Below are 27,558 nucleotides of genomic sequence, written 5' to 3'. Positions count from 1 at the left end.
CATTCAAACATCTTACAATAATGCCATGTTGGTAAGTTTAATCCTTTCATTTTCCCCTTTATTTCTTCACTAGCAGTACCTAGCATTGGATTTACAAGCTTAAATCTGTCTGGAGAAGTATATCCAGTATGAAACACTTCAGTTATGTCTTTAAATTACTCGTTTTGTGCTACACTGAATGCCAAGTTAGCAGAAATGACAGTTGCAATGTTTTTATTAAATTCACTGCTTTGCCACTCAGTTTTTATGATAATCGCTAATTGTTCCTTGCTATTTTTGGATGGCAAACATGCACTGAGAAGGCTCTTCACGATGTCGCTGAAAGGCCTCAAGAACTAACTAAATTATTGCGGCTACATTGGAAGGGCAATGAAATGTTTGTGGCAGACAAAATTTCAAGTGCAACATCAATGGAGGTTCCCACAATCAAATCATTGCAGTGCTTTCTCAGTAATTATTTCAATAAGTTTTCTGGAGGTAGAAGAGATGTAAGGTTAGTATACAAGGCAAGCCGCGTGTCCAAGTCTACAGTGAATCTCAGCATGAGACCTGAATCCATGTTCCATGAAAGGAACACAAACAGTAGGGTCATGACTCAGACAGTTGTCCTCTTTTTGCTGGGAACCTACAGCGTCAATGGTGATTCCCAAGCTACATGTTCTTCTTTTTAACCTCTTTTCCCTCCTCCTCCTCTTCCTTTATCTAAATGATCTTTTTTCCCCCTCTTAAGATTCACAGTAAAAAGAATGAAACAATATTTGTTCAAAGTTGAGGAATGAGTGAGAATTCCCTGTTTTCATTCTAAAGAAACTAAAAAAGTGCTTAAGGAAAGTGGCTGGCGCCGGGGTATTTATACTGACAGTTCCTTTCCTCCTGCTTCCTTTGTGTATGGCATGTTGAAATGCCTTAGGATAGGAGAAAAGGGAATGTCCAACAACTGCCATTTAATAAGTGAGATTCTTCACATTAAAGAGCTAGCTCGGGGGGGGTTATTTATTTGCAATGCCTAAGAAGTTTTTCTATCCACTGGATAATTATCCAAGTTATTTTTGCATAGAATATTTTCACCTCCTGCTACGGGTTTTTGGTTTTTTGTTTTTTTAAACAAGGCTTTGCTGTCGGAGTAAGTTGTGACTTAAAATGCAAACATCATCTTATCACTTCTTGCAAAGTGCACCATGTAAGTGCTAAAACTAAAATTTATATATAAAAGGGCAGAAAAACAAGAAAATGGTACCATATATTTCAAGAAACAGATATTCCAGTCAGTCACACAGAATACCATTTTTCTAGAAGTAATGGCAAACAAATGATCCACCAGCTAAAACTTTTCATCTTCAACCATTTTGGGGTAATAAATATATTGTTTCTTTCTAACTGTGAATCTCATAAAGACACCCATTTACTACTTACAAGAACATCCAGATACCTAAATGTTATAAAAATTATAATACAGGACATTCATCTTTGCACAGGTTATACACTGGTGCCCACAATATGCTGTATATATTAAAGGATAGAGAAACACACAGTACATACACTGCTTTGATACAATTACTGCTCTGTTTATAATCAAATGCACAGGGTCCTTTATTCAACCCCAATCCCAGTAATCTGTGCTCAGGACCTAAGGAGAAGGCCCAAAAAGTGGTTTTTAGGCCAAACAAGGATCTAGTTCAGCCCCTGCTACGAGTTAGAACAGCTTTGCAACCAGCACACGAAGCTTATTATGCCAGTGGATCACTGGCATACAACAATACTACAGCCCAGCCATGCCTGCTACTCCAGCCAGACTCCCCATGCCAGGGGCTGTGAAGTGAGTATGTATGATGCTGGCTACACCATCTTGGGGAGGATAGGTGAATCCTCAGTGTCCAGTTAAGGCAGCTTTACATGGTCCCTTCCATTGCTGAAGCAGTGCACAGGCGTGTATTAATTTAGATGGAATATATGAGCCAAAGGTAAAACTGAACAGTGTTAAACAAGGTTCAGGGTTTGGTATACAGAGACCTTGGCCTGCTTAGTACCATGGCAAACACACTATTTAAAATCTTTTTAACCTTTTATTAAAGCTAAAGAAAAGAAGGAAAGGCAGTTAAAGCGTTGGTAACATAAAGTAGTAAGTAAGGCTTCCATTTTAACAACATCCCTCACTTCCCTTCCCTTTATCCAGAGAGAGTTTTTAGAAGAAAACCCCCCTTGACAGGCAGTCCCTTAGATGATACCAAAGTTGGTAAAGTAATTGTCTTTTTGGACAGTGCTAGTGCTAATAAGCGATGGTCACATAAACTCTACCCTATACCGGAAACCTACTGACCACTATACTTACCTACATGCCCTCATCTTTCACCCAGATCACATCACACGATCCATTGCCTACAGCAAAGCTGTAAGATACAATCGCATTTGCTCCAATCCCTCAGACAGACAAACACCTACAAGATCTCTATCAAGCATTCTTAAAACTACAATACCCACTTGCTGAAGTGAAGAAACAGATTGACAGAGACAGAAGAACACCCAAAGTCACCTGCTCCAGGACAAACCCAACAAAGAAAGTAACAGAATGCCACTAGCCGTCACCTTCAGCCCCCAACTAAAACCTCTCCAGCACATCATCAAGGATCTACAACCTATCCTGAAGGACAATCCCTCATTCTCACACCTCTTGGGAGACAGGCGAGTCCTCGCTTACAGACAGCCCCCCAACCTGAAGCAAATACTCACCAGCAACCACACAACAAAACACTATCCCAGAAACCTGTTCTTGCTACAAAGCCCATTGCAAACTCTGTCCGCATATCTATTCAAGGGACACCATCATAGGACCTAATCACATTAGCCACACCATCAGAGGCTCGTTCACCTGCACATCTACCAATGTGATATGTGCCAGCAATGCCCCGCTGCCATGTACATTGGCCAAACCAGACAGTCGCTACACAAAAGAATAAATGGACACAAATCAGACATCAAGAATTATAACATTCAAAAACCAGTCGGAGAACACTTCAATCTCCCTGGTCCCTCAATCACAGACCTAAAAGTTCCAATACTCCAACAGAAAAAACTTCAAAAACAGACTCCAACGAGAAACTGCTGAATTGGAATTAATTTGCAAACTGGACACCATAAAATTAGACTGGGAGTGGATAGGTCATTACACAAAGTAAAACTTTTTCCATGTGCTAATTTTTTCTCCTACTATTACTCACACCTTCTTGTCAACTATTGGAAATGGGCCATCCTGATTATCACTACAAAAGTTTTTTCTCTCCTGCTGATAATAGCCCACCTTAATTGATTAGTCTTGTTATAGCTGATATGGCAACACCCATTTTTTCATGTTCTCTGTGTATATATATCTTCCTACTGTATTTTCCACTGCATGCATAAGATGAAGTGGGTTAGTCTCTAAGGTGCCATAAGCACTCCTCGTTCTTTTTGTTGATACAGACTAACGTGGCTACCACTCTGAAACCTGTCTTTTTGGAGAAAAGTGGAAAAATTAGTTGAGATGGGCTGGAGCTGTTACTGTAAAAATCCAATCCCATTTCATCCCAGATGTTGTCTGGGATTCAGCTGGAGGCAGTAGAGATGGCAATGTCATCTGGGTTCCTCTCTGGCCTGGTCTGGGCAGGATATCTCTCAGGATCAGGATAACGAAGGCCTGGAGTCCCAGGAGATCCACCCACCATTCCCTTTTGGGGTAACAGCCCATCCCCTCATTCTTTTGACCACCAATTAGGCCAATAATCCAACACACCAATTTTGATTAATTTCCGGTCTTACATTTTCTCACTTGCAGACACGATCTTAACACAGTCCTCAAGTTAATACCCAGTTATCACAGGAGGTTCTAGAATCTGGTCCTCAGCATATAGGTATGTTACCAATGTTGTACAAGTCTCTACTCTAAGTACTTTTTTCAGCAACTGTAGTTCTGTGACCATCTGGGGATTTCAGAAGACTCTTGGGTGTCAGTTTTGCTCAGTACAACAGATGGCAATGTCACAGATGCTTGATTTTGATTCACCAAGGGGGAATTCAAACCAGGATGGAACACATGGAGGAAACAGTGAGAAATGAAGTTTTAATATAGACAAAAATATCAAAACAGAAATTACATACCACTCTTAATTAAAAGCAAACATCTTCATACACAATGAAATTACTGAAAGCCTCTTTCAATCTGGGTGCCTCCCCAACAAAACGACCAAAAGTCAAAACTTGAAATTTAATTAATTATAACATCACAGAGTGAATCAAAGTGACCTTATGTTTTCACTATAACTGATCATTAGTATCAGATTATTTTTCACTGTTTCTGGTTTTTGAGCAACAGTATGGGTAGACACTGGCACTGCAAGCACTACAATGCTACATATATCTCTCCATTCCACCTACTATGCACAATCTTTTCCACAGCAGTTGTGCTTTCAGAAAAACTGGATCAGATGGGTATGGAAAAGATCCGAATATTTACCTGTAAACATGGGAACTTTCAGTATAATGGTACATCTTGTGAAGTTATTTACTACTACTAAATTTTAGTCAATTTAAAAGAATATTTTTACTCCATCCATGTAGACAAAAAGGTCAAAGAAAAACCTAACTGGATTGAACCAATGAGCCCTGATCCCTGCCTAGGATAATTACTGAAGCCAAAAGAAGGCTCTGCTCTAGAATGGATAATATTTAAACCTGCAGCAGGAATGAAAGGGAAGAAAGTGTCTGCAGGTTCTACAAGTGTTGCAAGATGGTCACACACAAGATCTACCAATATGATATATGCCATCATGTGCCAGCAATGCCCCTCTGCCATGTACATTGGCCAAACTGGACAGTCTCTACGTAAAAGAATAAATGGACAGAAATCAGACGTCAAGAATTATAACATTCAAAAAACAGTTGGAGAACACTTCAATCTCCCTGGTCACTCGATTACAGACCTAAAAGTTGCAATATTACAACAAAAAACTTCAAAAAACAGACTCCAACGAGAGACTGCTGAATTGGAATTAATTTGCGAATTGGACATCATTAAATTAGGCTTGAATAAACACTGGTAGTGGACAGGTCATTAGACAAAGTAAAACTATTTCCCCATGTTTATTTCTTCCCCCTACAGCTCCTCACATCTTCTTGTCAACTGCTGGAAATGGGCCATTTTGATTACCACTACAAAAAGTTTTTTTTCTCTCTTGCTGGTAACAGCTCCCCTTAACTGATCACTCTCATTATAGTGTATATGGTAACACCAGGGCCGGTGCAAGGAAGTTTCGTGCCCTAGGCGAAACTTCCACCTTGCACCCCCGCAGCCCTGCTGAAGTGTCCCGAAGACCCACGGCGGGGGCCCTCCGCCGGCGAATTACCGCCGAAGCGGGACCCGCCGCCGAAGTGCAGCCCGCTCTTCAGTGGTAATTCGGTGGCGGGGGACCCCTGCCTCGGGTCTTCGGGGCACTTTGGCGGCGGGTCCCGGAATGGAAGGGCCCCCCACCGCTGAATTACCACCGAAGACCGGGTTTCACTTCAGTGGCAGGTCCCGCTTCAGCGGTAATTCGCTGGCGGGGGGTCCTTCCCCCCGGAGCTGAAGGACCCCCCGCCAGCAAAGACCGGGAGTGGAAGAAGCTCTGGGGCCCAGCCCTGCAAGAGTTTTCCGGGCCCCCTGGAGCAAGTGAAGGACCCTGCTCCAGGGGCCCCGAAAAACTCTCGTGGGGGCCCCTGCGGAGCCCGGGGCCTGAGGCAAATTGCCCCTCTTGCCCCCCCCCCCACTCTGGGCAGCCCTGGCTGGCGGCTGCTGGCAGCGGCATGCTGACCCAGGGGACCTCCCTGGGTTGCCAGCTGCGCGCCAGGGCAGCCCAGAGGATTCCAGGGGCCTGGAGTCTTTGGCGGCGGGGGGCCCACGGTTTGGTGGTAATTCGGCGGCGGGGGGCCCTTCCGCTCTGGGACCCGCAGCCAAAGTGCCCCGGAGACCCACCGCGGGGCCCCCCCACCGCCGAATTGCCGCCGAAGCGGGACCAGCTGCCGAAATGCAGCCAGGTCTTCAGCGGTAATTCTGTGGCGGAGGGCCCCCGCCGCGGGTCTCTGGAGCACTTCGGTGACTGGTCCCAGAGCGGAAGGGCCCCCCGCCGCCGAATTACCGCTAAAGACCGGGCTGCATGTCAGCACAGGGTCCCGCTTCGGCGGTAATTCACCGGCAGGGGATCCTTCCGCCCCGGAGCGGAAGGACCCCCCCGCCAGCGAGAACTGGGAGCAGAAGAAGCTCCAGGGGCCCGGGCCCCACGAGAGTTTTCCGGGGCACCCGGAGCGAGTGGAGGACCCCACTCCGGGGCCTTGAAAAACTCTCGTGGGGGCCCCGTGGGGCCTGGGGCAAATTGCCCCTCTTGCCCCCCCTCTCTGGGCGGCCCTGCTGGCGCGCTGTCCCAGAGGAAGCCCTGGGCTGCCAGCTGCCGCAGCGGTGCCCTGACAGGAGGACCCCCTGGGCTGCCGGCTGCCACGGCGGCACACTGACCCGGGGGACCCTGTGGGCTGCCGGCTGCAGCGGCGGCACCCTGACCTGGGGGGACCCCCTGGGCTTCCGGCTGCAGCACCCTGCCCCGGGGAACACCCTGGGCTGCCGGCAGCTCAGACTCCCTCTCTATCCCAGCAGCAGCGGCTGCTCAACCATTTAAAAAAAACTGGGGGGTGCTTTTTGGCACCCCCAAATCTCAGCACCCTAGGCAACCGCCTAGTCCGCCTAAATGATTGCACTGGCCCTGGGTAAAAGACGGTTACTCACCTTTGTAACTGTTGTTCTTCGAGATGTGTTGCTCATATCCATTCCAGTTAGGTGTACGCGCCGCGCGTGCACATTCGTCGGAAAACTTTTACCCTAGCAACTCAGTGGGCCGGCAGGTCGCCCCCTAGAGTGGCGCCACCATGGCGCTTGATATATACTCCTGCCGGCCCACCCGCTCCTCAGTTCCTTCTTGCCGGCTACTCCGACAGTGGGGAAGGAGGGCGGGTGTGGAATGGATATGAGCAACACATCTCGAAGAACAACAGTTACAAAGGTGAGTAACCGTCTTTTCTTCTTCGAGTGATTGCTCATATCCATTCCAGTTAGGTGAATCCCAAGCCTTACAAAGGCGGTGGGGTCGGAGTGAAATGTGGCAGAATAAAACTGCTGAGCCAGAGGCTACAGCCTCTCTTGACTGCTGAACCAGGGCATACTGCGAAGCAAAGGTATGGACCAAGGACCAATGGAGCTTCGCGACAGATCTCGTGGGTAGAAACACGAGCCAGCAAGGCGGCAGATGAAGCCTGAGCCCTGGTAGAATGCACGGTGATGTGGCTTGGGGAAATATGAGCCAAATCATAACAAGTGGGGATGTCCGCCATCACCCCAGATGAGATCCTCTGAGAGGAAAACAAGCAAGCCCTCCCTTTGGCCCGCTACCGGGACAGAGCTGGGGCACCTTAGGAAATGGTTCTGTCAGCACAATATAATGCGAGCACTCCACAGATGTCCAAGGAGTGCAACGGTTGTGCCCATTGCGTTGAGCTGTGGGTAACATGAAAGGCCAAAACCACCTTAGGAAGGAAAGCCGGGTGCGGTCATAACTGCACCTTGTCTTTGTGAAACCTAGTGTACGGCGGAACCCCCGTAAGAGCTCTGATCTCAGAGACCCATCTGGCCAAGACTAGGTTGAGGTCCCAGGTCGGGGCTGGGCGGCGCACCCGAGGGTGCAAGCGCTCCAAGCCCTTGAGGGACCTCGAACCCATAGAGCGTGAGAACATTGAACGTCCATCTTAGCCTGCTGGAAGGTAGAGATGGCTGCTGAGTGTATCCTCAGCGATGATACCGCCAGGTCCTGCCGCTGAAGGCCAGAGGCAGGCCAAATAGAGGGGATCGAGACCTCAGCAGGAGCAAGATCGAGCGAATTGCAGCTGTAAAAGAAACGCTTCCACCTGGCCCGGTACGTTGACCAGGTGGAAGGCTGCCTGTCACCCCGACTCAGGTACGCAGCAGCCACCGTGAGGCGAAGAGGCTGCAGGTCCGAGTGACGAAGCCTGTCGTTGCCCTGAGTGATGAGGTCTGGGCTGACAGGCCGAGCAACGTGGTATGTCAGTGCTGCCTGGACCATTCTGGAGTGATCATGATGATGCGCGCTCTGCCCCTGCGGAGTTTGAGCAGGACCTAATGAACCAGTGGGAACAGTGGGAAGGCATAATGCAGTTGGCCTTTCCACGGCATCAGGAATGCATCCAAGATCGATTCCGAGGAGAGACCTTGGAAGGAGCAGAACACCTGGCATTTCCTGCTCTCGCAGTGAGTGAACCGGTCTGTGTGAGGAAACATCTCCACTGCCGGAAAGCGGGACGCCTCACATGGGGCAGAGTGATCACTCGTAAGACAGGAAAGACCTGCTGAGTCAAAGAGTTAAGACGTTCCGAACGCCTGGGAGAAAGGACGTCGCCAGCTCCATCGAGTGGGCCATGCAAAAGACCCGGAAATGGATGGCCTCCTGACAAAAAAGGGGGGAGGACTATGTCCCCCCTGAATACTTATGAAGCACCTGGCCGTTGTGTTGGCTGTAAACACCGAGATACAACGGCCTCGCAGCTGCCGCTGGAACCCCTGGCATGCCAGGCGGACTACTCTCATTTTTGGGGCATTGATGAGGAATGCCAGCTCCCTAGAAGACCAAAGGCCTTAAGCTCGGAGGTGACCATAAGCACTCGAGCAGAGAGATGATGCGTCCGCCGTCAGGGGCAGTGAGGGCTGGGGCGGATGAAACCGCATCCCTGTCCACACCAAGGAGGGAGTTAGCCACCACTCTAGGGAGCCTAAGGCGTTCGAGGGAACGGTGACTACCATGACCATTGGCTCCCTGTCCAAGCGGTACGCCGAGGTGGGCCGGACTTGGAGAGGACGGAGGCGGAGCTTGGCGTGTTTGGTTACAAACTTGCGGGCAACCATGGACCCAGGAGACTGAGACAAGAACGAGCTGAGGTCGTTGGGAAAGCCTTCAGACCTCAGATGATTGTTGCCATCGCCTAAAACCGCAGTTGTGATAAGCAGGCTCCGGCTAGGTAGGAGACCAGGATAGCCCCTAGGAAGCCCAACCTCTGCGTGGGAACCAGAGTGGATTGCTCTATAGTAAACAGCAGGCCTTGACCTGTGAATAAGACCGTGACGATGCCCACGCGCTGAGTGGTTTGTGTCTCAGAGTCTCCTCGGATAAGCGAATCGTCCAGATACGGAAAAACGCATATCCGACATCAGCGACGGTAGGCGGCGACTATGGCCGTAAACCGGGAGTATTGACCATTGGCTATAAAGCGGAGGCATCTCCCGTGCGGAGGGAAGATGGCATTGCGAAAGTACGCGTCCTTCATATCCAGGGCGGCATAGTAGCCCCCAGGAGGCAAGGATGGAATAATGGTTCCCAGGGATACCATGCAGAACTTCAACCTTATCCTAAACCGGTTGAGTCCGTGCAGGACCAGGAAGGTCTGAGACCTGTGTTCGAGTGGGGGACTAGGGCATAACGGGAGTAAAACCCCTTACCCCTTTCGTCCGCTGAAGGGGGACAGGGCTGGAGCAAATTAAAGGTGGTACCTATGCTCCATCGTGCGCAGGACCCAGCGATCTGAAAGTAACTGGGGCCATGCCAGGAGAAAGCGGGATCGGGATCCCGTCCTGCGACTGGTACACCGCCCTCAGGCGAACCTTGGAAGGTCCGTCTTTGGTCCCAGTGGTAATTGCGAGGGACCTTGACTCTGGCTCTTTAGGGGTCCTGACATTCGTCTACGACCACCTTGGCCTTGCCGTTTGCCAGAGTTCTGCCTCTGGCTAGGCACAGAGTATGGCGGCTGGGGCCAGAAAGGCCTGCGTTTGGTCGCTGGCGTATACATGCTAAGACGCATTAGGACCCTATTGTCCATCAGACTTCGCAGTCTGGGGCTGTCTCTGCTGCGAAGATGCCTTTACCAACAAGGGGTAAATCCTGAATGGCATACTGCAGCTCCGGCCGGAGGTTTAAAACCTGAAGCCATGAAATGCACCTCATGGCGACACCCAAGGCCAGAGTGCTGGCCGCAGAGTATGCTGCGTCCAACGAGGCCTGGAGGGACGCTCTGGGAACCTTCTTTCCCCCGTCCTCCAAGACGGCAGCGAACTCCAGGTGGGAGTTTTGAGGGAGAAACTCCTTCACCCAGGTGCTATAATTATCGCAGCTAAGCAAGGCTTGTTGCTTTGCTACCCAGAGCTGCAGGGCCCCTGCAGAGTACACCTGGCGGCCAAGCAGGTTCATTCGCCAAGCCTCTTTCTGCTTCGGGGCTGGCGCCCGCTGGCCATCATATCAGGATCGTGGTCCTGAGCATAAAATCTGCGCATATGGGATGACACGGATGCGTGTCCGGACGGCCTTGGAGGTACTAAAAGAAGGCACAGGCAGAGTCTCTGACTCATTCGGACCTTGCCCAACTCGGCACCGGGGACCGGCATCGGGAGGCGTATCGGTACCTGGAACGAGATCCAGACCCGCAACCAGAACGGTGTCGGGAGGTCGACCGAGATCTCGAGGAAAGGCTACAGGAGTCAAGGTACCTGCCACGGTGCCAGGAGTCGGAACGGTGCCGATACCGGGTCGGCGAACGGGATACCGACCGGTGCAGCGAGTGCGACCAGTACCAAGGAAAACAGCACCGGGACTGCCAGTGGTGTCCGGCGTGCCGGCAGGACTTGGAGTGTCTGCGGGACCGTGATCATGAACGGTGCCGCTCTGCTGTGCTGACAGAGGACAGTCACCTGAAGAGACTGTATTACCCGCACCGGCGGTGCCGGGGTCAGGCAGCATTGACTCTGTCATGGCACTGAGAGCCCTCGCCGTTGGTAACGTCTCCGGCGTGAAGGGAACAGCAGGCTCAACCACAGTGCATACTGGGGAGCTGTCAGGCACCGGATTCGACGGCCCTCGTGGGACCGGGATCAACGGTACCGAGGTCATCAGAGCTTCGGTAGGTGTCGGTGCCGGGCGATCCGAGTTAGATAAGCTGTCTGGCTGCGGTGCCGTCAGCACGGAAGCAGCGGGAGCAATACGCTCAACCACGGCGCGTGCCGGGGAGCCGTCGGGCACCGGATTCGATAGCCCTTGTGGGACTGGAATCGACTGTGCCGACGTCGTCGGTGCCTCAGAGGCGTCTGTGCCGGACAATCCGACTTAGACTAGCCCTCTGGCTACGGTGCCGTTGGCACGGAAGCAGCCGGAGCAGTAGCTCAACCACGGCGCGTGCCGGGGAGCCGTCAGGCACCGGATTCTACGGCCCTTGTGGGACCGGGATCGACGGTGCCGACGTCATCGGTGCCGCAGCAGGTGTCGGTGCCGGGCGATCCGACTTAGACGAGCTCTCTGGCTGCGGTGCTGTTGGCACGGAAGCAGCAGGAGCAGTAGCTCAACCACGGCGCATGCCGGGGAGCCGTCAGGCACCGGATTCTACGGCCCTTGTGGGACCGGGATCGACGGTGTCGACGTCATCGGTGCCGTAGCAGGTGTCGGCGCCGGGCGATCCGACTTAGACGAGCTCTCTGGCTGCGGTGCCGCTGGCACGGAAGCAGCAGGAGCAGTAGCTCAACCACGGCGCGTGCCGGGGAGCCGTCAGGCACCGGATTCTACGGCCCTCGTGGGACCGGGATCGACGGTGCCGACGTCGTCGGTGCCGGGCGAACCATCTTAGATGAGCTCTCTAGCTGCAGTGCAGTTGGCACAGAAGCAGCAGGAGCAGTAAGCTCTACCACGCGAGCCGGGGAGCTGCCAGGCACCGGATTCAGTGGCCCTGGGGGACTGGAATCGACGGTGCCGATGTCATCGGTGCCTCTGCAGGTGTCGGTGCCGGGTAATGCAACTTTGGCGAGCTCTCTGGCTGCGATGCAGGTGGCACGGAAGCAGCGGGAGCAGGGGGCTCAACCACGGCGCGTGCCGGGGAGCCGCCAGGCACCAGCAGGAATCGTAGGCTTTCTCGACCTCGGAAGAAGGGAGCGGTGCCGAGTCGACATCGGTGCCGGCGACGGCCGGTGCCGAAAGGCCTTGGTAGTACCGGCGGGGTCCAGTGCCGAGGAGGCGCTTCTGCCCGCCGCTTGAACATCGCTCGGCGCCCAAGGTGGAGGGGTAAGTGAAAGTCCCGCACCTTTTTGTTCTCGGCTTAAAAGCCTTGCAAATGGGGCACTTAGCTGTCAAGTGTGATTCCCTGAGGCACTTCAAACAGGAGTCATGTAGATCTCCCTTCGGCCGCGGCTTCTGGCAGGCCGGGCCCATTCTAAAACCCGGTGAGCCATGCATGGGCTCCGGCACTGGGCTCATGGAAGGGGCTACTTCCTGAACCCCGCTAACTAAACTAACCATGTTAGCAAAGAAAACACGTATAACTATACAAATATATATATAAAAGGGTTATAACTGCATAACTATATACAAGAAATACGAGTAGCTAGGGAAGTGGAGGTCAGCTAAGCCGCGCTCCACTGTTCCAACGACCGACACGGGCGGTAAGAAGGAACTGAGGAGCAGGTGGGCCGGCAGGAGTATATATCAAGCGCCATGGTGGCGCCACTCTAGGGGGCGACCTGCCGGCCCACTGAGTTGCTAGGGTAAAAGTTTTCCGACGAATGTGCACGCGCGGCGCGTACACCTAACTGGAATGGATATGAGCAATCACTCGAAGAAGAACACCCATTGTTTCATGTTCTCTGTGTGTGTATATATATATCTTCCTACTGTATTTTCCACTGAATGCGTCCGATGAAGTGGGTTTTAGCCCACAAAAGCTTATGCTCAAACAAAGTTGTTAGTCTCTAAGGTGCCACAAATACCCCTGTTCTTTTTACACAAGATCAGTAATTCCTTCGTAAAGTATGGAAGAGGAGTGTGATGACACGACAACTGACAGAACAGAAGAGCTTGACTATTTAATAAACTGCTATTTATGAGATTATTATATTTTGAAACAGTATTAAAAGAGAGCTAAAAACAATTAAAAATGTTCTTCTTTTTGTTTGTATCACTTCTTTGCAAATCTTTTTTTGGTTTGTCAAATAACCAAGACAACTAAGATTACCCCCATAACTTCCTCTTTCAGAGTTGAGAACTGGGAAATAAACTAAACCTCTAAACAGGAAAATGGTAAAGAAGAAAAAAATAGCTCTCAAATTCCGAACAATCTAACCTGTTCTAATTCAGTATTGTTGCACCGTCTGTTACTTAGCTTTTGAGAAAGCCCAACAATATAGCAATATTTAAACCAATAAGAGAACATACGTGCCGACTGGTTTAAAAATGTAATACAATCTAAAATTATATAATTGGGATTGGCAGGGCAAGCTGAGCATAAAGAGATATCTTGAGAGAAAATCAGTGGTACACAAAGAAGTACCATGAACAGCATTGGATCTGAGGAAGAGATGTTTGAATGAGATGGGAGCACTATGAAGGAACTCAAACAAAGGACCAAGATCAGAGCTACAGACAAGGAAGTGTGTCCTTTAACTGGAACTACGGAGAACTGAATGGAAAAGGTTGCAACAGTTTAGGCAAGAGATGATGTGGGCATGGACAAGAGTTTTAGCAATATGGATGCAGAGGCAGGAGTGGATTTTGAAGATTATGTATAACTGACTGATTTGGCAAACACCCGAGGGCTGAGAAGGACGAAGAAAAGTTAAAGATTGCAAGTTTGAGAGGCTAAGGAAAAGAGGCTGACAAAATATGATGGGAAAGACTAGAGTTCAAAAAACTAACTAATCTGTTTACATTTTAAAACAAGATATCTGAAGACTGGCTTCCTTGTTTAACTAGGATAACCCACATTCAGTTCCTTCTGTTACTGCTGTTGACGGTGGTCACATAAGGCCTCCACGCAATTCTCCTTGTTCAGGCAAATCTTCTACTGAGTGTTCTCTGAGTAATGAGTGCTCAGCAGGGCTCGAAAGGTATGTCTACATTACACACACACACACGCACATACACAAAAAGCTGCAGCAGTAAATATCAGAGTCCAGGTCAACAGATTCAGGTTCATGAGGCTCGCACTATGGTGCTAACCACAGCTGTACAGACATTCCTGCTCCAGCTGGAGTTGGGGCTCTGTTACTCAGAGTGGGAACGTGCCCTAAGAAAGCTTTGCTTACAGTAGTTTTTTGATGTTCGTGATGTCATCAGCGGGGTAAATGAATTCAGAATATTGCAGCTAGAGGAACTAATTTTTAAGATTTTTTTGTTTGAAAGGTAAATGTATTTGCAAGTGGTAAACTTTAAACTCACATCCATTCTGTAACTTAACTGGGATTCTTAAAAATGTGAGAAATACTTCATTGTTCACTTATGAGAGAAGGAAATAAGCTAGCTCAGAACACCACCTCCAGGAATGTACATGTCTAGTGAATGCAGCAACAAAGGGGTAGAGGGGGGGACAGATGGAGGGGGGGGGATGCTAAACAAGGAATGATTGAATGGGTGTAAATATAGGTGCTTATACTTTGGTTCTCCAGATATACATCAACAGTAATAGGAAGCAACTACAACCATGGTGGGATGGCAATGTCAGCTTTGCTGTCATACCAGGCATTCTCCATACCCCGCTATGAGATACTGGAAGTATTTAACCAATGGCCTGTTTCAAGGGTTAGTTGCTGAACTACATACAAGGGCTTGTCTATATTAAAAAATTAGGTCAACTTAATGTAGGTTAACCTACAGCCATCACAATAATTCAATCGGCTGGTGGTGTCCACACTACTCTCCTCCTGCCGGTGGAGCACGTTCTCACCAGGAACACTTGCATTGACTGCAGTGGGGCAAGTGTGAGGCACTGACAGGCATACGGGGCTCACAGCTGGAGCTCCCTATGCACCCTGGGGTGACAGCCCCAGCTATGAGCCCCATGTAGGCTCAATTTCACAGCACAATGCCTACCAGCAATGACAGGGACATTCTTGTCAATTTCATGCTGCTATTGCAGCCCCACTCCCTGTGGAGCTAGGAGCCTGGGATTTCAGCACCCAGCAGCTGGGCTGGGAGCAGGATGCCTGGGCAGCAGCTCAACTGACATCAGGGAGCCAGGGGAAGCAGGGCTCCCCATGGGATGCGGGGAGCCCAGGCAGCAGCCCACTGGGAGCCAGGAGGGCAGCAGGGCTCCCAGCGGGGAGAGAGGAGCCAGGGCAGCAGCCCACTGGGAGCAGATAGCCAGGAGCCCAGGGGGCAGCCAGGCTCTAGTTGGAGCCACACACCTGACACCAGGGCTGGCTCCAGGCACGTTTAGCAAGCAGGTGCCTGGGGCAGCCACTCCGGAGAGCGGCAGCAGGTCCAGCTATTCGGCACCAATTCAGCGGAAGGTCCTTCATTCCTAGTCGGAGCGAAGGACCTCCCGCTGAATTGTCGCAGATCACAATTGCGGCCCTTTTTTTTTTTTTTTTTTTTTTTTTGGCTCCTTGGGGCGGCAAAAGCTCTGGAGCCAGCCCTCCCTGCCACAGAGTGACAGCCCAAGCTGTGAGCCAGGCCCAGGGTTCTCAGCAGGGAACTTACCAGTCTTTCTTGTCAGTTTCACAGCTCCAGCAGTAAGTACTCCAGAGTCTGCATCAACATGGCCCTAACTACACCGACATAAGCTCTACGCCTCTCGTGGAGGTGGAGTTATTACGCCAGTGTAGTAGGGCACTTACATTGGCAGGAGCAGGGTGTAGTGTAGACGCTGACATAGTTAGGTCAACGAAAACTGCCTTACTTCAACCTAACTCCATAGGGTAGACCAAGCCTGAGTAGGCAGAGGTCTGATCTCCATCTACTGTAAAACTTTAAAGCTAATACATCATACCAGGTAACAGGACAGCAGCATCTTGTTCATGAATGCGATCAGTTTAGGGAAAGGGAGCTAGTTCCGGGGCTGGTGGCAGGGTGCCTCTTATTCCTCCCATACAGAAAGTTTGGATGCAGGGGGTGAGGTCAGTCTGCAGAGTATCCCACAAAACAGCTGCTACCAACACCAGAGGTGAGGAATATTCACAGAATACCTTGATGCTATTTAGTATCAAGATCTTACTGTGACAGTAGATGCAGCCATTAATGGGACATGTTTTCTTCTCTGCAGCCCTATGAAGACAGTTTAGAGCCATTATATGTACTACATACACATTAAAACAAACATTTAATTTTAAGTATTACAAAAGAGCCACCTTGTAGCCCTTCATTAAAAATTAAAATACCCTTTCTGTTTCTTTTTCAGCAATTATTGTAAAGCAAAATCTCTAGATAATTTTTACAGCCAAATGTGAACTCTCTGCTTTAAAGAGGAAAATTTTGATTTCTTACCAAACCCAGGATCAGGCCAATCAACAGAGTGGATAAAATGAAGATTGCATAAGAACCCCAGACATGAATTCCAAGAGTGCCTGTGAAGTAGCTGTGAATTTGCTGCAAAAGGGAAAAAAAACAGATGTAATATGCTCGTATTACATATACTTAGTACTCTGCGCTGTAAGAAAAGAAGGCTAATTATTTATTCTCAAGCCACTCATTCTGTAAACTGTTCTTCTCAAATTAATTCCCAGTTGAGACCTTTCATGCAACAGCAAATATTTACATTAAAAGAACCTTCCCCCTTTGTCCTCATGCTCTTCCACACTATACTTAAGCCTACTGATACTGTAATTCTATGAGACATATGATAGTGATAAAAATCAAACCATTTGTTTTTCTTATTTAATAATTCTGTATATAAAAGCTGCTTCAGGAAGGAAACTACAGTTTTTCCTTCCTGTAATACTTGCAGTGACTAGTGTTACAACATCAAATCTTCCTGAATTGAAATTTCATATTGGCTCCATCACTAATTTACAATGCAATTTCCACACTCCACTCGTCATACTGGAAGGGACAGAGACAGGGCCTACATTTGTAAAAGGGCACATGCGCATAAATATGTACTCAAGTTGTGCATGCACTTTTAAGGGTAAACCTAATGCTTTATATTAAAGAAAAGAAAGCCATGTCATAAGGAAATAATTACATATAGTGATCTTCACATTACTGGCTTGAATCTTTTTTAACTCTCTTGCCTAGGTCTTGTAACACACAGTTCTGTGACATCTACTTTTGCTCAGAAACCAGGTAGCAAAAGGACAATATTAACAAATTTAAGGCTTCAGATTATCCTAACAATCTGATCCCTGTGCTCAGCACTATCATGCAGATCCATCCGTGTTAGCAATGTTAGGGGCCCTAGTAAAACAAATTAAAAACTTCATTATGTGATCTGCACACAGTCATGCAGCAATTAGCATCACAAGGAAGTTTACAATTCAGGGGACTTCTACCCCAATTTCTAATCAGCGTGCGCTCCAGACCCATAGTCATTACCATGTCTCTAACACTGGCTGGCAGCAGATACTTCAGAGGAAGATAAAAGAAACCTTTTAATACACAGATGCAGGATAATCTACTGTCCTCAAGAGAAAGTCTCCTCCTAATCCCTTATAGTTTAGACTGGCTTTCATGCATGAAATAAAAGGTTTTATATTCCTTCTGAAACCACTCTTTTTAAAAAAATATTCCATAAACTCTGGATACTCTTGTTCTCCATCCAAGTGTTCAATTCAACTTGTACAATGCACTGATGCACAACAGCATGCAAGTCATTTAACCACTGAATCTTAAAAGTGCCCTCCTGTAAAAAGGCATAGAAAAGATTTGCACCAACTAAGAAAGGAATGAGAATGGCATAGCTTATTGCTCTTTCACTATTCCATCCAAGGGCACAACTAACGAGTCGCTCAACCTACCTTGGTGGAATTCAGTTGCTCAGCCTCCCTTCCCTTCAGTTCACTCTTTTAATTTGCTGCAAAGCCCACTTTTCTGCCTTCCTTCTTTAGGGGTTGCAAGTTACTCTGGTATATGTGGCCTCTCTTTCAAAGGAAGCTGAAACCCACTGCTTGTGCTCTAGTGACACACTTATGAACAGCTCTGTACTTCATTACAACTGCATGCTTGATAGAGCATGCTGATCAACCTAGTTTTGCCTGAAAGCAAGTACCATGGGACTTAGGGAAATCAATGATTCTGTTATTTTCAACCTTTTAGAAAAAACCTGGTTTGTTCACAATACCATGTGCATTAGACTCACAGGGAGGAAAGACTCATGTTTCTGAGCACTGGATGTATGTGTATTTGTGTACTGGATTCTGCCATCTCATCTTCTAAAGGGAGCCCTTTAAGCAATATTTCCATCTGCCATCACCCCCAGTAGAGCACTGCCATCACCCCCACTGTGAACGGGGTGTTGCATTACTGCGCTCTGATCAGCTTCCGGAAACATCCCATAATCCCCTTAAGTCAAGTGGCCACTCTTGTCATTGTTTTGAATCACTGCAGGAATGCGGATATGTCCTTCGAAGCTCCGTTTCTGACAGCTGGTGCTTATCTGCTCCGAGACAAAGCAACCATTAGTGTGGAATGCTGTGTGAGAGACAGAGGTGGGGGAGAGGGGTCTGCTGCTGTTTGAACTTACAAGACCACATACTGACACGCTCTCAGCCCCCCAAAAATGCACTCTCTCCCCCTCCCCACATACACACAACACACTCCCTATCACACTCCACCCCACGCCACCTCCCATTTGAAAAGCACATTGCAGTCACTTGCATGCTGGCATAGCTGCCCATAATGCACCACTCCCAACCCGCTGCAAGTGCTGCAAATGTGGCCACGCCAGTGTGCTTGAAGCTGTCAGTGTGGACAGACTACAGTGCTTTCCCTACTGCGCTCTTCAAGGGCTGGTTTAACTCAACGCGCTCTACATCTGCAAGTGCAGCCATGCCCTCAGACTTTAAGGTTAGAAAGGACTAGCATGATCATCTAGTCTGATCTCCTGAAAACTGCAGGCCAAAGAATCTCACTGATCCACTCTTAAAATACAAATATTAAGAAGAGAATCATCTAGAGAATGTGATGGCATCCTAGCTTCAGTGTGCATGCAAAATATATTCTGCAAAATGGTAGTAATCGGACTACAGCAACTCCCAGTACCGGTACAGAATTAAATTTTAGGATGTATCATTTTATCAGTGCTGCTAACCAATATTAAGATAACACTGAACAGAGAGTACTCTTTGCCATTGATTATAATCTTATCTATAACCTTAAAATGTCATTTTTGGCAAACAGTTCATTAGCTGGGCACAATTTCTGCCTTCAGTTATAAGGACACAGGAATACATCAAGGGCATAGCCAGCCACAATAAGAAAAATATAAGTTATATATAAGGCTGTCAAATATCTGTTTAAACATTGTTTGATATACTTTTTCCTCAGACAAATGCTGCAATAGTGGTTAGTGTTACTTACCCTGATCCATCCAGAGAAATGAAAAAGACCTGCCATTCCATGCATCCTAAGAAAGAAAAGGACACACTCTAAATAAGATTAAGAGTTCGATGCATGACATACTGTACAAATTGAATGTAAACTAATGGATGTAAAATTTCCAACATCTATCACATCCAGCCATTCAAACAGAAATTTATATTGCACGTTAGTGAACACAGGGTGAAAGTCACCCCTCCTGCACTTAGCCTGAGTTAAGCCAAGCTTTGTAGAGGGCACTAAGTAGAGGCTTGGGAGGAGAAATTCAAACAAACACACACAGTTGTCCACAGCCACTACTTCATTCAATAGGCCAGAACAGCTACTACTGCCTTTTTGTAACCCCCATGCAGGGCACAGTCATGGATCCTGTGGTTTTTCACCAGCCCAGCCTCAAACATACACTAGCCTACGTGGAGTAGGAAAGGCTTCTTATACTTGTAGAATTCCTATAGCCTTCCCAGCTCTTAAGCAGCACAAAGGGGCTTATGCTGGGGCTCTCCACACCTCATGTGAATTTCACACATGATGACCAAAGGACTCTTATGCTAAGGTAAAAAAGAAGTCCAACAAAATCTCTGATTCATTGTTTCATCACCATCTCAGATGGTAAAAGTGTGGCTTTCCCTTCAAAGAAAGCCCTATGTAAATACAGCAGATTACAGGAAAATACCTTAGTCTAGCACTATGTTTTATCTCCTACCATTCAGCAGCAAAGAAAGGAAAACTGCACTTTGAGGTATTTGCTAGTCACTTAACTATAGTGATTTTTAGTGAGTCAAAATAGCCCACGTGACCAGAAGTCTTATACGGCAGACCTGCATAACAAAACTGTTTCATTCCAATACTCAGTGGACATAAAAACTGCCATCCCTGTTAATAATTATGCTGAGCAGTTATGCTTTTCACCTTCAAAGAACTCTCTATTTAAAATGTACAAATCTTAAAGATGTCAAGGACTGAATAGGCCTGGAAAATAAACTGCTCACACATTAAAGGGTCAGGGCTGAGACGCCATAGCAGGGTAGCTTGCCGAAGCTAAGATTGCCAATACCTATGTTATGCTTGTCCAGTGGAGAAGGACTTCAGTCTTTAATGCTATCAGTCTAGCATCTTTTATTAGTAACATCAAAAAAATATTTTTAAGTTAAAATTATACTCTAGTTACATTATAGAAGATGGGGATTTCCATCCAGCTACGGGTTCTACAGCTTCCCATTTTCTCTCTAAGATATAGCCTTGAAGGTCTTCTGACGTCCTTGAGCCACGATATCTGCGAAATACTCCATCCATCGCACTGAGGAGCAGACACACGGTAATTACAATAATGCCCCTTATTATAAGAAACTGCCTCTGCAGCCAAAAAGAATTACCCAGCATAAGAGGTACTGGTGCCACTTATGAAGCTTGACCTGCACTCCAATAAAATGCGACCCTCGATGGTAAATTAGGGTTCCAAAAAAATTATGAATACTTCACTTCATGAACTCTTACAAACTAAACAATCCTGAGGGATTCAACATCTTTTTAAAAGAAATATGCCCACATATACACATCATTATGACAGCGATTTTCTGAGAAACCTAAAAAAGTTGGGATTCCAAATCTCATTCAAATTCAATAGAAATCAGGCTTCCTCAGGCTCCTCTGAAACAGCTTTTAGCTTTTTTATTTTTTAAAATCAGTTTATTGTAATAGACCTAACTGTGTGACATTTGATTTATGTGCATTTATCTGAAGGATTCTTACAACATAATGGAGCAGAAGAATGAGGGGGTGTACACCTTAGTCTCTTCCACGAATGTTTTTAATTATGTTATGCATAAACAAGGCATTTACAGACACTATTTTTCTTGGAAACAACTTTAAGTGAGGAATTTACCTGTGTTATCACAAACAAAAGTTTTAGCCCAAAGCTTGAATTACATTTCAGAGAATTAGAGTGTTCTCTTTGTCCGTTCATACTCCCATTCTGCTTTCAATTATACCTGTTTAAGACCAAAGTTGCAAGCAGAATTTGGAATGTGCGTGCACACACACACAGTATGTGCACACATTAGACAGAGTTATTTTTAAGTTTCATACATTTAAAAACAATCTAGTAATAAAAAATCCAGTACTACATATATGCAGTGTGAGCAAGTTATTGTTGAGATGAAAACCCAAACTTCAGTCTCCTGATATGTTTATATTTGCAACCTTAATGTTATATTAACATTCCTAGTTTTCCTGCTCAAATAATTCCCTTCAGACTTGACGATTACATACATTTTCCAAGAAAATTCTCACTTTGGGATGATACAGTCACAGTAGATCTCCACTCAAAATGAAAATTACTAGGAAAACCACAAGCGAGAACAGAGGAAAATCTTTGGGCAAATTTAAACTATAGCATTAATTGGTAAAAATGCAATTAAAATTGTCTTTAGATTCAGAAATAGCTGATTTAAATTATATTAATCTGAACTACATATGCAGAGCAAGGCTATTTTGTCTTGGAACAAAAAAAAACTGTTTTAAAAAGATATTTTAAGCTCTAAAATTTATTTCTTCAATTTAAAAACAAACAAACCAAGAAAAAACCTATAGCATCTATCCAGGGTTCTGGGTGCTTATCCCATAAATTAAAACACAAAGACAGACAGACACAGGACTTCTTATAGCAATAACCACTCATCCCACACCCTCCAACAGCCTTAGCAGAGAAGGAAAATAAACTGCAAGTCTTGTTCTTAGCCACTGCAACAGCTAATGCTCTGGGGAAGGTGAGGAGAATTATGTTACACAACATACACTATGCCAGAATTATGTTCAACAGGTGGTGGCTATCAACAACAGTATGTAAGGAATCATTTTAATTTGCATCTGTTCACAGGCTCTGCATGATGCTTCACCTGTATGGAAACTGAAAGCTTTGATTCCTGTATGATAGAGACTTACTGGTAAATAGTAGGAAGTGTGGTGACAAAAAAACGGCCACTCAAACCTAGTAGAGAGGGGGAAAAAAAAAAAAAAAGATACAAATCACATTTGTTCAGCTCAGCTTCTGAAAAATAAATTTCTATTTTGATTTTCTAAAGATACGTATAAACATTTGTCTTTTCAGAACAAAATGTGAACATGAATGGGATTATCACGTCTAATAACACATTTAGTTGTTTTGTTCTAGAAAATACCGCAGTAAATCCATGACAACGCTATTCAATATAAAATATTGTCTAGCATAATAGCAAAAAAACTATGAAAAACTGTTACTTACCTTATGGCAACTGATTCTTTCAGAAGTTTTGTCTGTGTGGATCTAGATGAGGGCATGTAAGATCAGAATCTCTGAATAGCATCTGTTGAGCTGTGCCTGCAACATTCATGTGCTTCCCCCCCCCATCCCTACCTGAGGGCATAAAGTGCAGAGTGGTTGCAACAGTCCCTCAGTTTACTTGCTAATTCACAACCACAGTTAAACACTCCAATAATAGCAGAGGGGTGGGGGGGGATCCAGCAGATGACAACATCTAAAGGTTACTAGTTACTAGAAGTTAAGTAAATGGAGATTACTTATCTGTAACAGAAGATTCTTAGAGATGTGTAGTCCCTATCTGTACCCAACATGTACCCTCACCCACTATGGAGGAAGAACACAAGCTAGCTGGTAACAAAGAGCAATACGATCCAAAATCCATTTTGAAAGTCTCTGGGCTGATACAGCTTGATTACTCAGCTATGGAAATAAATACTTTAGGCATCTTTCTAATATCCTCTGTTCTTTGCAGATAAAAGGCCAAAGTTATTTTATCCAGAAAATGCAGCCATCTCTCCTCATATGAGGCACGCGGTGTAGGAAAAAAATGATCAGTAGATGAAAGGTTACTCATATGAAACTCGGAAGCTATTTTAGGTATGAACCTGGGGTGGGGACACAATAAGACCTTTTTGTTACCTTCTCCATGAGATGTTTGCTGAGTCTGAGTTTCCAACCCTCATGAGTTCTGAGGAAGGGGTGGAGGGAGGGCAGATGCTGCACCCGACAGGAACATTAGCCTCACGCAAGCAATAGCGGCAGCTCTGATGTTCATCACTTCCCAACAAGGAGTGAGAGCATAAGACACAGTTCTTGAACTCCAGAACCCTGGGCATAATCCCAGATGTCTTGGGGAGAAAAAGCCCCGGGGCAGGGAAGAAATGGGGGAAAGCTATCTAACTATACTAAACTGGACTATACTATAAAGACTACTAAAGCTACTAAAATTACTAAAAAACTAACTATATGCAATACGTTACAGCTATTATGCAGTAAAAAGGTGCTGACGACACCAAAGATTCCGACTCAGACCTTGCGGCAGTAAGAAGGAACTGGACAAGTGTCAGCCCACACCACCGTTTATGCCCTCAGTTCAGAGCACAAGGAGAGCTACAGCGCACATGCATGCCAATGGACACAGCTTGCAAAAAAAATTCTGGACTCAGGCACATGACAGACACATGAATCCCATGTGTGGAATATGCATACGAACCATCACTCAAAGAACCACCCTTTGTTCTTAATATGCATCCATGGAGCTCTCTCTCCCCGTGACTGATGAGCAATGCCATTATGGAAGGTGGAATTGTGCAATCCTAACTGCCAGTAAATAAAGTGATTTTAACACTGTCCTACCAAATCTGGCACCTGATCTTGCAGTGAAGTCAAGGACATAGTGTTTAAACAAAGAGGCTATCTTGCAGATCTCTGATATGGGGATGTTTCTAAAGCATGCAGTGGAGAAACTGTGGTTTAGTGGAATGAGCTTGGAGGCTTAGAGGAAGAAGCATTAACACCATGTGATAGATAACGCTGGGTAATTCAGTTCCATACTCTCTATAAAGAAGTGGCCTCCCCCTTACCAGCACTACTTTTGGCAACAAATACAGGGAGTTTACCTAAAGGACTTTGTTCTATCAAAATATTATAACAAGGCTCTGAAAAGATCCAAAGTGTGAGGTTTTGTTTCCCCTGGAGAGGAATGGTGTTTTAGAATGAAAGCAGAGAGATCAACAGACTGATTTAAATGGAAATCTGACAATTTTGGGAATAATATTTTAGAGGGGATCTCAACATCTCCTTATCTCTGTGGAATGTTGTGTGAGGATCATCAGCTACGAGCGCTGATGTAACAACAATAAAAAAGACCATCTAAACAGTAAGTTGGTGTAAACAGCATTCATGAGAAATTCAAAAAGAGATTCCATGATGCTTATAAGGACAATATTAAGATCCCACATTTGAGGGGGCTCTTTGGTGGGTAAGTATGAAAACTATAGAAACCCTTAGAAATCTGGGGAGAGAGAAAACAGAATATGACTGGATGGGATGGCATGAATAAATAGCCGCAAAGTGGACCTGAATGGAACAAAATAGAAGTCCAGAGTGTTTCAAATATAGAATACAAATCAAGGATTTTAGGTCTGGGAGCGTCCAATGTGTCACAGTTGTGCTGGGCTACCCAAACTGAAAATCTTTTCCACTCAGAGGAGTACATTATCACTGTAAATAGCTTTCTGCTTGGCAGAAGGATTTCTCGGACTTGCAATGAATCTGTCACTAGCAGTCAACTGGAGAATATCCAGGCTATCAGGTGTAGCAATTTTGCTTCTATGTGAAGTACTTTATATTAGTTCTGTGGTCTGTCTGGACAGTTTGGATGTGCAATTGGAAGCTGAGTAGGAGGAGACTAAGATCTATCAACCAGAATTTTCTTTGCCAATATGGCACTATCAAGATAAGTACAGATGCAGCCTATCTGATTCTCCATATCACGCAGGTTATCAAAAAGATCAGAGGAGAAACACACAAGACTGTGATTCCACAGCATGATACAGGCATCTTTCAAGAATCCCGGCTCATTAATCCTCTGAAGCAAAAAAAACCAGACACTATTTTCTTTGGTGGCAGACAAGACTATAAGAAGATTCCCCATGGATGTTTTTATAAAATATATGACCTAGGAATTATTTTGGGGAAATTGTATGGTTTATGTTACACCACAGGTCAGACAAGATTATCACAACGATCTCTTTTGGCCTTAAAATTGATAAATCTATGAAATACAGGCACGCTGATGGAGCTCTTCGAGATCATTTGTTGTTGCTGATGGATTTCCTGCTTCGGAAGTCTGTTACATTGTTACTGGCTCCTGGGAAATGAAGAGCTATTAGAACTATCCTGGATTGTTGACACCATGTCCATAATTTCATTGCCTCCAGACACTGGAGTGATGAACAAGCACCTCCGTAGTTATTTACTGTTGTGTCTGAGAGAACCCGGACAGTAGAATTCAATAAAACAGGCACAGCGTAGCAACCTCCTCTTTCATGAGGTCAGCTGGCACAAGTAATGCTGCTATTCTTGGCGCCTGTGCCAATGCCAACAATTGCCAACACTGTCAGGTGCAGGCCCCGTGAAGGTCTGAGCCAGAAGTTAAGCCCATGTCACTTGTCCCATCATATGAATGGTCTTAATGCTCCATCCCAAGAGGAGAGCAAAGGTTTATGCTTCTTTGGGAATGAGTAGATTGGCATGAGGAATGATGTTCTGACCTCCTTAGTTTTAGTCAGGAGGCACGACTGGTCTTTGGTGCTAGCCCATACGGCCGGGGGCGGGGGATATGAGGGAGGGGGCTCGGCATCCTCAGTTCCTTATCAGACAGCATTGGGGCAGATCTTTGGTGGGTATCAACATCAGAGGTTGCATACTGGCTAACAGTGGCACCAGCAGACAGGGATTTAGAAGTGACTAGTCCCATACTGGAAATTGATGTCCATTCTTCATTTCTGAGATGCCTCTCTTCAACTACTGAAAAACATACTGAGTGCTCCAGGATTTTCTTGTTTTGGCTGAAGAGATCAGCAAACCGAGCAGCAGCCTGGTACATGGCTCTCACCAAGACAAAAAAAGGTAGTGGTTTCGACAGTCTGTGAGGGCAGTGGTTTTGTCGCAAGAGGAACACAGGTTTGAAGCCCGAAGGCTTCAAATTTGCTATTTTAGGATTATGATAGTGGCACAAAGTACCGTGGAGACATTAATTATTTTTTTTTAAAGGAGGAATTTTGTTTGGAAATTAATTCTAACTAGGTGAAGACATTGCAAGAGAAAAGAAAAATTCTGCTATGGGCAGGAAGAGGAAACCAAGGGATTTTTGACCACTCTGCCCTTTATGCCCTCAAGTGGAGGAGAGTAAGCACAGACGAAGCCCAACAGAGATATCTAGTCTTTCAAAGATTCAGATCTTGGGCACGTCAGGCACCCGTGCTTCTAGAGTGGTATCCACATGGATAAATATTTCAAGAAGAAATTACTGATTCTGCCATCTCTAAACTTCACTATCATTCTTTCATGTATATATTCATTAATTCAGGCATGCAACTTCACACAGGTCTATAAAGTTTTACTAAAAGGCAGCCTGGCAGGAAGCCAGGGACAGTAGCAAGGGGCCCTAAATGCCAATCACAAGGCACAGGGCCTTATGTGTACAACTCACCTGTATATCCCCTCCGGCTTAAGGATCAAACCTCTGCATCCCCACAATTCCCTGATCTTGGCAAAGGAAGTATTTGGAGAGGCATTTTGCTTTGTTTATTCTTAGTCAGCACTTTGGATTTTAAAAACATGTTTTGGGGGGAGGGGTTAGGTCCTGTTAAATGATGCTTAAAATAAGGATTCTATGACTCTTGCATTACCCTAGACCAAAATCTGTGCTAAAAATGAGATGCTAAATGGGTCAACTAGAAGTGAAAATTCAAATACCCAAAAAGCCCTTCAAAATTGTTGCAGTAAGAGGGAATCTGAGTAATCTCATATTAGTCAGCCAAGGCACGGCACTGGATTAAGAACCTGCTGCTTATTTCACCTCTAATGCAAGACCAAAAAAAAAAAAAGTGGGAGAGGAACAAAGGAAGGAAAAGCAATTAGATCATATAAGGAAGAAACTATGTGACATTTAAAGCTATGCATTACTTGTTATCGAGGGATCTAGTTCAATCTGTAGCACATCAGAACATTTAAAAATATAATCACTGAAATGGAAAATGAAATGGAAATTCACTTTCTGGAGTCATTGCACATTTTTTGATTTACCAAGTTGCAATAAATTAGCTAGAAATTTCTACCTAGCAGTACTTAACTCCTGGT

At 46.1% G+C, this 27,558-nt stretch overlaps 1 protein-coding gene across 1 annotated transcript in view; it reads right to left on the bottom strand.

Annotated features, from left to right (window-relative positions):
* The window catches only part of TMX4 (thioredoxin related transmembrane protein 4), a 60,061-nt gene that overhangs the window by 7,920 nt on the left and 24,583 nt on the right, over positions 1 to 27,558 (bottom strand). Inside the window, exons 3-6 of the mRNA XM_030558375.1 lie at positions 22,335 to 22,380; positions 20,563 to 20,691; positions 19,377 to 19,422; positions 16,347 to 16,448 (exon numbers count right to left, since the gene is read on the bottom strand). Of these exons, the coding sequence (XP_030414235.1) occupies positions 16,347 to 16,448; positions 19,377 to 19,422; positions 20,563 to 20,691; positions 22,335 to 22,380 (323 nt within the window). The remainder of the gene's footprint in view (positions 1 to 16,346; positions 16,449 to 19,376; positions 19,423 to 20,562; positions 20,692 to 22,334; positions 22,381 to 27,558) is intronic.

The sequence above is a fragment of the Gopherus evgoodei genome, chromosome 3, assembly GCF_007399415.2.
Source record: "Gopherus evgoodei ecotype Sinaloan lineage chromosome 3, rGopEvg1_v1.p, whole genome shotgun sequence".
Lineage (NCBI taxonomy): Eukaryota > Metazoa > Chordata > Testudines > Testudinidae > Gopherus > Gopherus evgoodei.
This window is presented reverse-complemented; position numbering and strand designations above follow the sequence as displayed.